At 37.5% G+C, this 12,766-nt stretch overlaps 1 protein-coding gene across 7 annotated transcripts in view; it reads left to right on the top strand.

Moving 5' to 3' along the window:
- RAPGEF2 (Rap guanine nucleotide exchange factor 2) overlaps positions 1-12,766 on the top strand; it is a 245,736-nt gene that overhangs the window by 54,200 nt on the left and 178,770 nt on the right. For all 7 annotated transcript variants that reach the window (XM_019667499.1, XM_019667502.1, XM_019667503.1 and 4 more), the window contains exon 2: positions 10,510-10,580. In XM_019667499.1, coding sequence (XP_019523044.1) covers positions 10,510-10,580 — 71 coding nt within the window. The remainder of the gene's footprint in view (positions 1-10,509; positions 10,581-12,766) is intronic.

Raw genomic sequence — 12,766 nt, forward strand, 5'->3', positions numbered from 1 at the left:
CTTTTATATACTCATATATCTAAGTATTATCCTTAAAATTTCTCACATTTCCAAATAATACATTTTTATAAAAACTCTAGCATGGTTGCTTAAAGCACGTTTTAGATTGTATCTTGGTGTTATTATCCGAGTTGCTTCGTGAATACCACGAGAGAGTTACCTCTTTACTTCACATAATTACATTATGTTAATTTGGAACCTGCTTGAGCTTCAGTAACCAGTTTGTTCACTAGGTTTAGTTCTGGGTGAATGTTGGATGTCTTCAAAAGCCAAACCTCCCAGAATTACTACCTATGACAATATTCAAACGCATGAGCTTTCAGATATTCTTACAGCACACAGCTCATGCATTCATTCAACAGCTAGAGCAGTACGGTGGGTGATGGTGAACTGTCTGTGAATAGAGAGGAAGCAATATGTCCTCTGCCTTCCCTTTTCCTTTTTCCTTTTTCCTCCCCAGTTCACAGCAGAGCTGGCTTTTGGCGCTGACAGCAGACTATCTGCAGGGCAGCGAAGGCCAGGCGCCCTGCATGTTCAGTGTAGCCGATGGTTCTGCTAAGCTGGGTTTCGCCCCAGAGGCATGCACTTTATGTGTACTTTTTGTCAGAAGCCATTGCTGTATGTTTTGTTATTGAGCTGTAATACATTTAAATAACTCAATAAAAATACACCTTGAAAATGACACCACTTCTCTTATGGTAGAAAAGACTTGATGCTAAATGTAGGATCCAATCACCTAGCCTTATGCATGGTGGATACTGAATGACAGTTTGTCACACGAAAGACTGAGGTTATAGATACTTATTTCTGGTATAATTAATTTGCTTAATGTGTAGTTTGAGGATCAGGAGACTACGGGAGGAGAATATGTGGGCTATGATATGGGAGTTTTTATATAACCTGGCAGCGGTGGTGGAGTAGCAGAAAGCATTTGTTGAATTTGAGAGTTAGAAGCCTTGTCCTCTGACACGCTGACTTCTGATTGAATTTCTGTCTTGCATTGTAGCCATCTGTGAGGAGGTGTTCTCTCTCCTAACAGACTCAGTTTCTTTGAGGTTGTATCAATGTCCATGTCTCCCAGACGACATCATAGCACAAAGCTTTGCACAGAGCAGGTGTTCAGTACCTGGGCTTTACCTGTGAACTGTGCGTGAAGGGCAGGGATGACTGCTGAGCAGAGCCCGCACCCTCCCTCACCCAGTCTCTGCTGAAATTTGGGACTCAGTAGAAGTATTCATTTGTATTAGGAAAAATGAGGTGTGTTTATGATTCTTTCAAATCCTGCCATTCTCTCCTTCTTAAGCTATCTACTGTTACAACATTGCTGCACTGTATTTTACTTTAAAACCAGAAATTATCTGAGCCCGCCGAGTGGCTCAGTTGGTTAAGAGTGAGAGCGCTAAGCAACAGGGTCTCCGGTTTGATTCCTACATGGGCCAGTGAGCTGCGCCCGAGCAGAGCTGCCGCTGAGCTGCCAACAGGTGGCAGGATGGCTCAGTGGTTAGAGCACATGCTTCTAACAACAAGGTTGCCGGTTTGACTCCTGCATGGGAGATCGGCTATGCCCACTCACAGCTATGCCCACTCGCAACTAAGATTGAACACGGCACCTTGAGCTGAGCGGCCTCAAGCTGCCGCCGGCCAGCCGGATGGTGACTAGACTTGGAGCTGAGCGAGCTGCATCCTCCACAACTAAGATTGAAGGACAACAACTTGGCTGTTCCTCTTTCCCAATTCCCTAACACTGTTCCCCTTCCCCAATTTTCCAATTAACCCTTTTAAAAAAAAAAAAACCAAACCCAGAAATTATCTAAGTAAGAAACAAAAACCAAAAGATGAAACTGCTATTCCCAGTATGTTGCCAGGGGGTCTCTGCTGCCTGAAACAGTATGGCCAGAGAATTACTGATGTTTCCTCCACCCTGTGGCACCCCTTAGATTTCCATAATTGTCATTAAAAATTGAGTAATGATGGTAACTGGTGCTCAAAAAAAAGTGCCTACTATGTGCGAAGGCACTGCTCTAAGAACTTTGGAAACCTGAACTTAGACACTATTATTATCTTCATTGTACAGGTGAACAAACAGCTGCAGAGAGGTTGAGTGACTTCTTCAAGAACTCAGAGCCAGTAAACGGCAGTCAGGTTTTGAACTCTGGCAGTGTGGCTCGTGTGACGCATACTCTCATCCCAGCGCCCTGCTAACTGAATACATGGGAGAGTTGCCTGGCAGGGCTCACAACGATTGTCTCCTGCCCAAAACATCTTGCCACATTTTCTGCAAATTTTCCATTCTGTTCCAAGGCCCAGAATTCCACGAGAAGTTTCTAATGTTAGAAATTTCTTTAATAAAAATAATTGAAAAAATCTCTTTTGGGGAGGGTCAAAATACCTAGAATGCTTTTCTCTGGAAAGTTTTGAGAATAGAGCTGGAAGTAGAGGTGAAAATTTTGGAAATTTACACTCCCCTCCTCCCCCAATCACTGCATTCGCAGGATTGCCTAAGTGGGTACCCCAAGTTTCGGATTTCATCAGGTAAGACCCTTGACCTGCATGATCAACATTCAAAAAGTATCAACCTTCATAATGTGGGCAGTTAGAAAATTTCTTCTGATCTGAGACAAAACAGTGAACTACTATCACCTAGTAGCAATATAATAAAAGCAAAAAAAAAAAAAAAAGAAAAAGGTTATAATCCCCAAATAAAGGAGAGCCCTTTCAATTGAATACACTTAGCTGATCAGGAATCTCACTGCATTGTTCTGGTTTTCTCCTTTGGCCATACACTAGTGAAAACTTCCCTATGGGCCTACATTTGGAACCCCTTCACTCGTCGTCTTTGAAATTTGTCCCTTACCTGGAATAGGAAATGTCACAGCAGCTTTCCTTTCCTTCTTCCTATATGGCTCCTCTAGCTCTCGGATGCAGTAGCTGATCTACAAGCCCATCTACCCTTTACAACACTGGCTCTGAAAAGGAATACATGCTTTAAGTTGTGAGCACACATCTTAGGAAATGTGGAGCTGGGAATCATCTTCCCACCGTTCCTTCTCACCTCTCTTTCTGGCTGTGACGGCTTCTCTACAACAACGGCCTTCATAGGATGGTCACTGTGGCCACACCAAGGGCACTTTGCATCCGGCTGATTTCTGGAGTCTTGTTAATGATGCTCCGAGGGGTTCAGGGTGTGTGTGTGTGTGTGAGAGAGAGAGAGAGAGAGAGAGAGAGAGAGAGAGAGAGAGAGAGAGAGATCAGAATATTGCTGTTATGAAGGGCAAAGGTCTGTTTATTTACAAATGTAATGGAGTCATGCATATAAATCAAATGTGCACATGCACAAATTTAAGCTGTCAAGCATGCATGGTACATCCTGTATAATCGGGGGAGGTAAAACAGTTATAGTAGGATAAGTAAAGGCGTTTGATTTTATCTATAAAGTCCCTAATTCTTCTCTACAATTTAATGCACTTCTTTCTTTATCACTGCCGCCCGGTTCTCCAAGTGTTTATCTGGCTGGATGGTTCAACTTCCCGTCCTGTCCTCTGCCTCACCTTTTATGGACAGGTCTGAAAGAGCTCAATTGTGAACAGCACCTAAGGTTTCTTTAGCATTTAGTTTATTTCTGACTGACACAGTTGGAAGGCTTTAATTACATACGTAGAATAATCTCATTTGCTTCTCCGGGCCCCTTGAGAAATAGAAAAGTTTGAGAATAATACTTTTGGTGGTTGACTCCTCAGTAAAACATTCAAGATGGGAAAAACAGATGTCATATTATTTTTGTCTTTTGTCCTAGAAAAATGGCACTAACGAAGTGTTCTATATTTAAAACCTGCTTCTATTCAGAAGTGCTTCCTTTCTGCTAAATGGCAGCAGAGAACCTGTGTCCTCGCTGACCTGCTCTCTCAGCTTTGATTGTTAGGAACCACTGCCTAACCTCCACCACTGCGGGAATATTGACATTTGTACAGTGAATGGCTCTAAGTAAGTGCTGTTAATTGAGCCTCTGGAATTAGGTCGGTATTTGAAACTTGAGGCATCCTGAGGGTGATTTTTGTAGTTCTTGGGGCCCCTTTTACAGACACTGAGTTCAGTTGAGGGTGTATGGCAGCTCCCCTCTGCTCACCCCAACTGAGCAAGGTTTCTACAGGGTTTCGGCAGAGCCAGACTGGCTCTGGGAAATGAGTTGAACACCAAGCCGAATGTTTTAACTGTGTTGTTAAAGGAGAATTAGGGAGAGGGAGTTTGCTTGATATATGTATTTTTTGGTTGAAATGAAATTGAAAGCTAGTCCAAGAATCATTTTATTAGACTGAGGTGTGTGGTGTGTGTGTGTGTGTGTCCCCATGCACGTGCACACACACTTTGTCACATGTTTAAATGTTAACTTAGAATGCAGTCATTTACTGCCTGCTAGCTTTATCCTGGAGAGGAAAAACAAGGCTAGCATGAAATTTACTGCAGATAATTTTCTAGTGTGTTAATCTGTACATGTGAAATTAAAAATTGACTACAGGTTTTCGAATCTGAGAGATTCCAGTAAGTTAGTTACTTTAAAATGAAGACGTATTGTGATGTCTGTTCTTGCTGCTACGAGATGTGAATTCTGGGAAGCTCCCTGTAGGCTTGGCGATAGTGTATTGTTCTGAAGGGGAAATACTTACACTAACTCTTGAAAACAGGAATTATGAACTGATTTAGACACTAGATATTTTTCTTATTTGTGCACAAGAAGAGTGTTTAGTCACAACTGAATAGTTGGTTCTTCTAATGAGAAATTTTAATCTTCACCAATGAAATTTACCTTCTGAGATGGTTGTTTTCCCCAGGATATGGCAGTGAACACAGGACATAGGGCGGAAGATGTAGTCTAAATTGCTAAACATAACACTGCTCCTTCAGGAATCATAAAAAGTGCCTTGTGACGCCTTTCTTGCTGTATCATTCAGTTCTAGTATTTTCTTCAGTAAGAGATGAACTCTGAGAATGAGGATTGCATGTGACACTTCATCTGTCCTTTAGAATTTATGAAGTACTTTTCTACCTTCGTCAGCTCCTCTCCCCTGAAACGTGACCACTCTTGGGCCACCCAGATTCCAACTTGAAGTAAAGGAGTCATGGGCCAAAGATGTGCTCTTGTAATTTTGATGTCCACTTGTAATTTTCCTTGTTAATTCAAAAGATAATTGCTTTATAATTATTTTTCTCTTGAGTTTAGGAGCTGTTCAGAACTTTTTTTTTTTTTTAATGAAGATATAAAGAATGCCTTTGTCAGTGGGAACACCCAAGGAAATTTTAGGCAAACGGAATAGCTTGAATCTCTACCTTTTACTTCTGGAATTCCTTATCCTTGTGTTTTATAGAGATGCAATGCTTATAAACCCGAGGCTGAGGAAATATATCCAGGCTGTGTCATAGATGACAAGTAATATAGTCACCAGGTTTTCCTGGGTTTGACGTGTGAATTTGAATGAAATTACAACTTTGCAGGCTTGTTTTCCTTTTGGTGTAAATTAGTAAGCTCAGAGATGGCCTTCATAATTAGGGTTGAGATCACATATTTAAGAATTTTACTGAAAATCATACACTCCACCATGGATGTTTTTCTTATATTTTCCTGAAGTATGCGATGATGTAACTCTCTGGGGCAGGAGGCACCGGGATGGCACAAAACATCTCAGCAGTGTGGTGATTTCACATTTTTGTTTTAAATGCTCTGGTGCTTTACAAAGACATGGAGTCTGGAGGCGGGTTTACAGTAAGATTTTTCCCGGCTCGGGATGATAGAAAGTCAGCGGTTTTAATAGGCATGCTGATGGATTTGTCTCCCTTCTGCCCCCTGTCTTTAGGGGCATGAGAAGAAGACTTATTATATTCCCTGATATGATCTTAAAAAATACTTTTAAAGACTCAAATCTCTTAAGTGTGTATAATGTCATCCAACCACTGAGTTTTCCAGTCCTATTGTAGAAAAGGACTGTTGGTCTGGTCTGCCACCTTGTGGCCACTTACAGAATTGTCTCAATCTGTACAGATAAGAGTTGCCCACAGCTCTGAACACCAAGATTGAAAACACATTCTCCCCGCTTTCCTTCTTTCACTGCTATTCTCAAGAGCCTTCTCTTTAAGGTTGTGCATACATACCACCACCCCTGCAGGAATGTTCCCGTCGCTTTCTTTTCTTTCAGTGCATCCACACTCAGTTGCTAGATGCAAAGATTAGAAAGAGGTGCAAAGGAAAAGAGTGACTTTGTTCAAGGGGATAAATTGTCAGCCCTTGGAGGTTAAGGAACCACACAGAGTGCATGTGAAGGGCCAAATGTGAGTGGTCCAGGTGGGAAAGAACCTGAGTGGCTCAGAAAGGAAGCTGTCACTGCCAGAGGGGACTTGGAGGAGTGCCTTTCCACCATGGTGAGAGGAAGGGGAGTGTGTTTTGAGGGGCTTCGTGTTAGCTTGGGCCCAAGGATTGCCAGTCATTGGTCTGAAAAATGTGCAAGAGATTGCTGGCTTTTGGGCTTTGTTTGGAAGCCAGCCCGAGTTGCTTTGGGAGCAGGTGGTTTGATGTGAGATGCTTGAAATGGTGCTGACAGTTATGTGCTCTGGAGGCAGCAGGCATCCTCTGCCCACCATGCCTGATATAATGATTTGATTTATAAAGCAGACAATTTAGAGGCCCTTTATATGTCTTCTATAAATAATTCACTTAACTTTTTTTTTTTTTTTGGAAAGAGATACTCATATGAAAAGGATGCATTCATTTGTAAAAATTCTGAAGTACATCATATCAGGAATATTTTTAATTTTATATTCTTGGCATTACTGTGTGCTTGTATTCAGATCTCATAGGTAAGAAGATCAGCTACCAGTTTTCGAGGGCCTCTGTGTGCCATGTGTTGTGATAAAACTACATATCTTTTTAGCCACACGGCCTAGTCAAGTATATTATTCACCCTGATTTGCAAATATATCTTTGTAACACAACCAGGGTCACGCATCTCAGCTGTGATGGGGGACGAGGATGTGAGTTCCGCTCCATTTGACACCAAAGCCCATATTCTTTCCATTATCCTTTTTAGGATAGTTGTTTTATGGGTTTTCTAAAGTGTAGAAAAGCTTGGATCTTCCAAATAAGTCTTGTAAGCTTCACCACCATGTCAGCCAGTAGACACAGTGAAACTTGCAGACTTCCCACCTTCCTGCCCCATTTGGTTGTAGACATGAGTTTGAGCCATGGCTATTGCAGCTTTTAACCTCCTTATTAGTAACGTTTGAGACTAACTCTCTTAATTGCTTGCTAGTGATCTTTGGGCAAGAAACATGTTACTTTTTTTTGTCTTTGCAAGGGAGCCTAAGTTGGCGTCAGTCCAGTTCCTGATCCTGAGACTGCTGTTACCTGAGGCAATCCTCTCTTCCTCCTCGCCTTTAAATCTATAGGCATTTACCACTTAAGGCCCCATAAGCCTGCAAATTGTAGCACGTTCATGGCCTTACTTTTTTTGATGATTAAAATACAATCTTTTTCAAGAAATCTTTCTTTTTTTTTAGCTGAGCCAGAAATCTTTTTTTTTTTAATTTATCTTGTTCTCGTTGGAACGTTGTACACTTTGACTACCTTATTTCTGATTATAATTTAAATACGTAGCTTCATATATAAAACAAAACTCATTTAAAAGGAAAATTATATATATGTATATTTTATATATATATATATATATATATATGTTCTCTTTTTCTCACAGTGCAGTGCAAAATACACCCCCTTTTCTTGTTTACAAAGAGTCTGTAGAGGAAGGGAGGAGGGATGCACTAATACGACTTGTGGGAAAGAAGGTGGAGGAATACTTATCCCCTCTCAGTTCTCCAAAGATCATGTTAAAATACGCTGTGCGTTATTAGCGAATCCCTGATGCTGTTAACAAGTGAAATTAAAAGCTGGTTTTAAATGAATTATAAGTTTGCTATGAGGCCGATTACATTCTGAATGAGTCTCTAAAGAGAAATTAGAAAAAGAGCCCAAAATGCAGAGAGCTTTCCCTCTGACTTCTTTCCAATTTTGCATGTGTTGCATTTACAGGCCCTCAGCAAGAGGGTTTGGCAAGGTTGTGACCGGTCCCTCGCCTAAATAATGTAGAGGATGTTTTTGGATTTTTATACATGGCTTACACTTGGGGCAAAAACAACAAAAAAAATCTTTTTCATGGAAAACTGCATTCCGATTGGCCTGTCGATATCTTTGTCCACCTGGCTACACTGGTTTTATAACTTTAATCTGCTTTCAAATAGCATCTATTTTTGAAAAGAGGATGTCCTTCCTAAGGTAAAAGGAAAGGCTTATTGTTCTCAAACACACTGCTTCCTGTTTAGAGCAATGGGTTCCTGTTTGTATTCAAGGATAGAGAATCTTTTTTGGGAAAATAGCTTATATTTTTAAAGGTTTTTTTTCCTTTTAATTAAAGTTTATTGGGTGACAATTGTTAGCAAAGTTATGTAGATTTAAGGTGTACAATTCTGTAATACATCATCTATATATCACATTGTGTGTTCACCACGCAGAGTCAGTTCTCTTTCCATCACCATATATTTAAGGGTTTTCAAAAATAGTAATAGTCATGCAAATTTTATTTGTTTTGGAAGGTGCAGTTGGAGAGGTAGAAAGTTCTCCGTTTGCATATCATAGTTTCTTGACAGAAGTGGAAATTGGTCTTCCTGTACTATTTAACAGCTGCCAAGTAACACATATTTTCTAAAGTAGAATGTCAACTTTAGGATTATTCTAAAGGACATTTTATTATAAGTGTTAAAGAAAACCGCATACTAGTTAGGATGCTTTTATTGTCTTTCCCTAGATGCAAATAGATTATGTTGGTTGGTGTCTGATTGCTCCTAAAGAAGAGGTTTATGAGCTTTAGGAATGCATGCTGTTACCTAGATGTTGGCGAAGGTTTGGTTTCTTTTTCCTTCAGCTTTCTTATTTGTACTGAATCTATAGGGTCTAGTTTTAGGTTTCAACCTTTAAATAACTTTTAAAAGACTTGTGGGAAATAGCTAGGAGTACAAATGAACAAAATAAAAAATCACCTATCAGTTTATTTTAAAATCGACCACCAGAGGGAGACACTTTAAATGTCTAATATTGACAAATTTTAAATTTGGACAACTTAGAATTATAAATGAGGTATTCCCCCCCTCCCCCATTAACACATCCTAATATTGTTTTAAGGACTACAAAAATATTTCAGGCTGAAAACCTTCTTAGTATCCTCTGAAAATTTTTTTGAATTTCTTATCTAGTTACTCTATGAATCATTGTGTCCCTTACCTGTGAACTCAGTATATGGAATTTAATTACACATATAGTTTGAATTGTTCTAAAAGGTATTCCTTAGACTACAGGCATTTTTCTTAATTAAAAGAGAAGATTAAGTTTAACCAAAGTAGTGCAAGACTTGTGCATGGAAAAGTACAAAATGTGGTTGGAAGGGATGAAAGAAGACCTCAGTAATGGGAAAAACATCCCATGCCATGGATGGGAGACTTAATATTGTTAAGATGGCAGTGCTACCTTAATTGATCCAAGATCGAATGCAATCCTTATTATAATCACAGCTGGCTTTTTTTGCAGAGAATGATAAGCTTGATTCTAAAATTCATATGGAAATTCAAGGCACCCAAAAGAACCAAAACAATCTTGGAAAAATATATATCAATTCATATCCTTGATGCTGCAAACTGTAATCCTAGCTATTCACTGGAGTCTTAAAATACCAATTCCTTGCTGGCTTGTCATATAAACGTATAAACAGGATTTTGAATTTTTACTCGTTCTGATCTTTCATGAATAACTTGAATCTTTTTTCTGTGTGTTACAATATGATCTAGAAAAACAAAGCATGTCTCTTTTTTTGCATGTCTCTTTTTTTAAAAAACATTTAAACTTAAATAGTTCGATACATAAGAAATGTAATTGTAGTAAGAGTTGAAAAAAATTGAATTAATGGTCATTTTTAAGGGTAGTCATGAAACAAAATGCATTAATTTTATATTGACTAAGAAATAAAATTACTTAATTTAATCATGGTATTGGCAAATATCTATCTACACTTTAAAATGTCATACTTTTAAAACTTTACATTTGTTATTTTGATGTAAAAGGGAGAAAATAGATGATAAATAAAGAACAACTTATGAGGAATTTATTTTCATTTGTTTAAGCCTGTTTATTTTATATTTTAATAGTTTTTGTATATATCCTGGAGGCAGTTGTAATGGATGACGTTTGTGAATTCAGCTTTTAATAATACTTATTTTTGATGTCTAAAAAAAATTGAACTAATAAAAAAATAATTTTGTTAGCTGGTTAAGAAAAAAAAGAAAATGTGTATTAAAGACAAGCTCTCTTTAAAAAAAAAAAGAAAAGCTCTCTTTAATTTGGTCTGTAAATATAGTGACTTATTTTAGAAGCCTTATTTGTTGACAAGTCTAATAATTTCTATCCCTTTTTTTTAAAAACAGGACCTGGAAATAGTGTATTCCTATTTACATGGTATGGAAGCCTTATCAAACCTGAGGGAACATCAACTTAGGTAAGTCATTTTAAGAATAATAATAGGATGCTACAATTTTATGTGATCATTTATTATAGTTAAGAAGTAGAATTAAAGATAACTTACTTATGAAAATTCTGCCTCATTGAGCCCCTATTCTTGGCTTTATAAGTTTTACAAAATTGAATTAAATTTTATGAATATAATAATTTTTTGACATTTCTGCTACAGTGATACCCTCTCCCTGCATATTCCTCCCTGCCATACACACACACTTAAAGCAATAAACACCACTTGGGTGAATGTACCAAAAGAAGCATTATTTGCCATCATGACAAATAAAAATCTACCATATTTCCCATGTATAAGACGCTCCCATGTATAAGATGCACCTTAATTTTGGGGCCCGAAATTTGAAAAAAAATTATTACATCAAGTTATTGAACTCAAGTTTTAGTCATCATAAAATTCATACAACTCCTCATCACTGTCAAAACTCCCAACCATTAGCTTGTCCTCTTCTGTGTCTGATGATGAATCACTGTCTTCATATATTGCCTCGTCCTCAGTTCCATCTATGGCATTTGAAATGCCACACTTCTTAAATGACTTGACAACGATCTACAACCACTGTATAAGACACACCCAGTTTTTAGACACCAAATTTTTTCAGAAAAGGGTGCGTCTTATACATGGGGAAATATGGCATTTCTTAATACTCAGATATGTAAGAAACCAGAGTGTTTTTAACTATTCAAAGAATGATTAGGTCCATTGTTTTATATGTTTGAGGTCTTTGTGCGATATTTATTGCATTAGATTGACATGCCCCTTTCTAGAAAACAGTTTATACCAGAGTTGTGTTTGTGTGGTCCACTCATATAAAAATCTTATCACTTCTGTTGTACAGTGATACAGTAGCCTGATGTATGGTTATCTGACTTCATATTAAAAGATTAAAAACATACTCCAGTGATTTTACCTTAACTGGAACAGAAAACAAAAGGCCTTGCTTGGCATGATGGATTACATACACACACCAACGAGGACGTAATGGAAAGGTTTTGTTTCCGCCAACTCGAGCTAGTTGTGAAACCAGCAGTTTTTAATTATGAAAGGAGTACTTTTCCTATATATTTCCCCTTTAATCTTTAAACACTAATTAATTTGTGAGCATGTCAATTTCATATTTGGCCGTTAATTGAAAAAAATGTCAAGAGGATTGGGTACTTCTAAAATTAAATTTTTAATGAAAACCATTTAAATTAAAGTAGATTGCAGGTTAAGTGTTTAAAAATTCCGTCAAGTTTTATTAGAAAGGGCAAAACCACTGGGAATTGAAAAGATGGCTCAAATTAAAGCAAGAGTAATATTTTAAATGTGTCACTTTGAGTTTATGTTTTTGATAACAGTTATCCTAAGGAAAAAATTTAGCATCAATTGTCTATTTAATCAAATGCAGTTAATACTCATATGCAAACACACGTATTTGTTTTCATTTCCATATAAAACCACACATATGGATAATATTTAGATATATTGATTGTGTAATGTATGTATGGTATTTATGGTTATAAATTTATTTTGGTAATAGGAATTCTATGCAATAGAAAAAGGAAAATTTTAATACTTCTTATGGAAATTTTCAAAATTATTCAAGTAGAGGTAATAATGAAGTTCCGTACACCCATTAACCAACTTTAGAACTATAAGTTTTCTACCATTTCAAAGGCAAATTTTGCTTAGAGATAACTGATTAATTCAAGGGTATGGTTTATTCTGTTTACACATTAGAAAGTCTATTTTGGCGACTATACAGTTTTGTTTTTTGGCATGAATTTACCAGGAGGGGCCTTTAAGATGTTTATCTTCTGATTGTGTTAAAGTCCTTTGTTTCTCATATTGAAGGAAAACATCAGGTGAAACTAACTTAAGTCCATTTTTTAGAACAAGAACATAATACCCACATGAATAATAAAAAAAGAGGTACAGATAAACTTGGTGATTTGGATAAACAGCTTTTTAATACTGCCATTTCTGGGAAAAATATATCGTATTTAGATAAGTTATTTTCTTTGAATTTTATAAATAAAAGTTTTACCCCACAATTAACAGAGAACAGTTAAGACGTCTACATAATACTCTTTTCCAATTTTAGAAAAAGATTGCAGCTCTTAATCAAGATTTTCAGTCTGTTTATTCAGTAATGGGCAGTAGAACAACGT

Source organism: Hipposideros armiger, unplaced genomic scaffold, assembly GCF_001890085.2.
Source record: "Hipposideros armiger isolate ML-2016 unplaced genomic scaffold, ASM189008v1 scaffold_498, whole genome shotgun sequence".
NCBI classification, from domain to species: domain Eukaryota; kingdom Metazoa; phylum Chordata; class Mammalia; order Chiroptera; family Hipposideridae; genus Hipposideros; species Hipposideros armiger.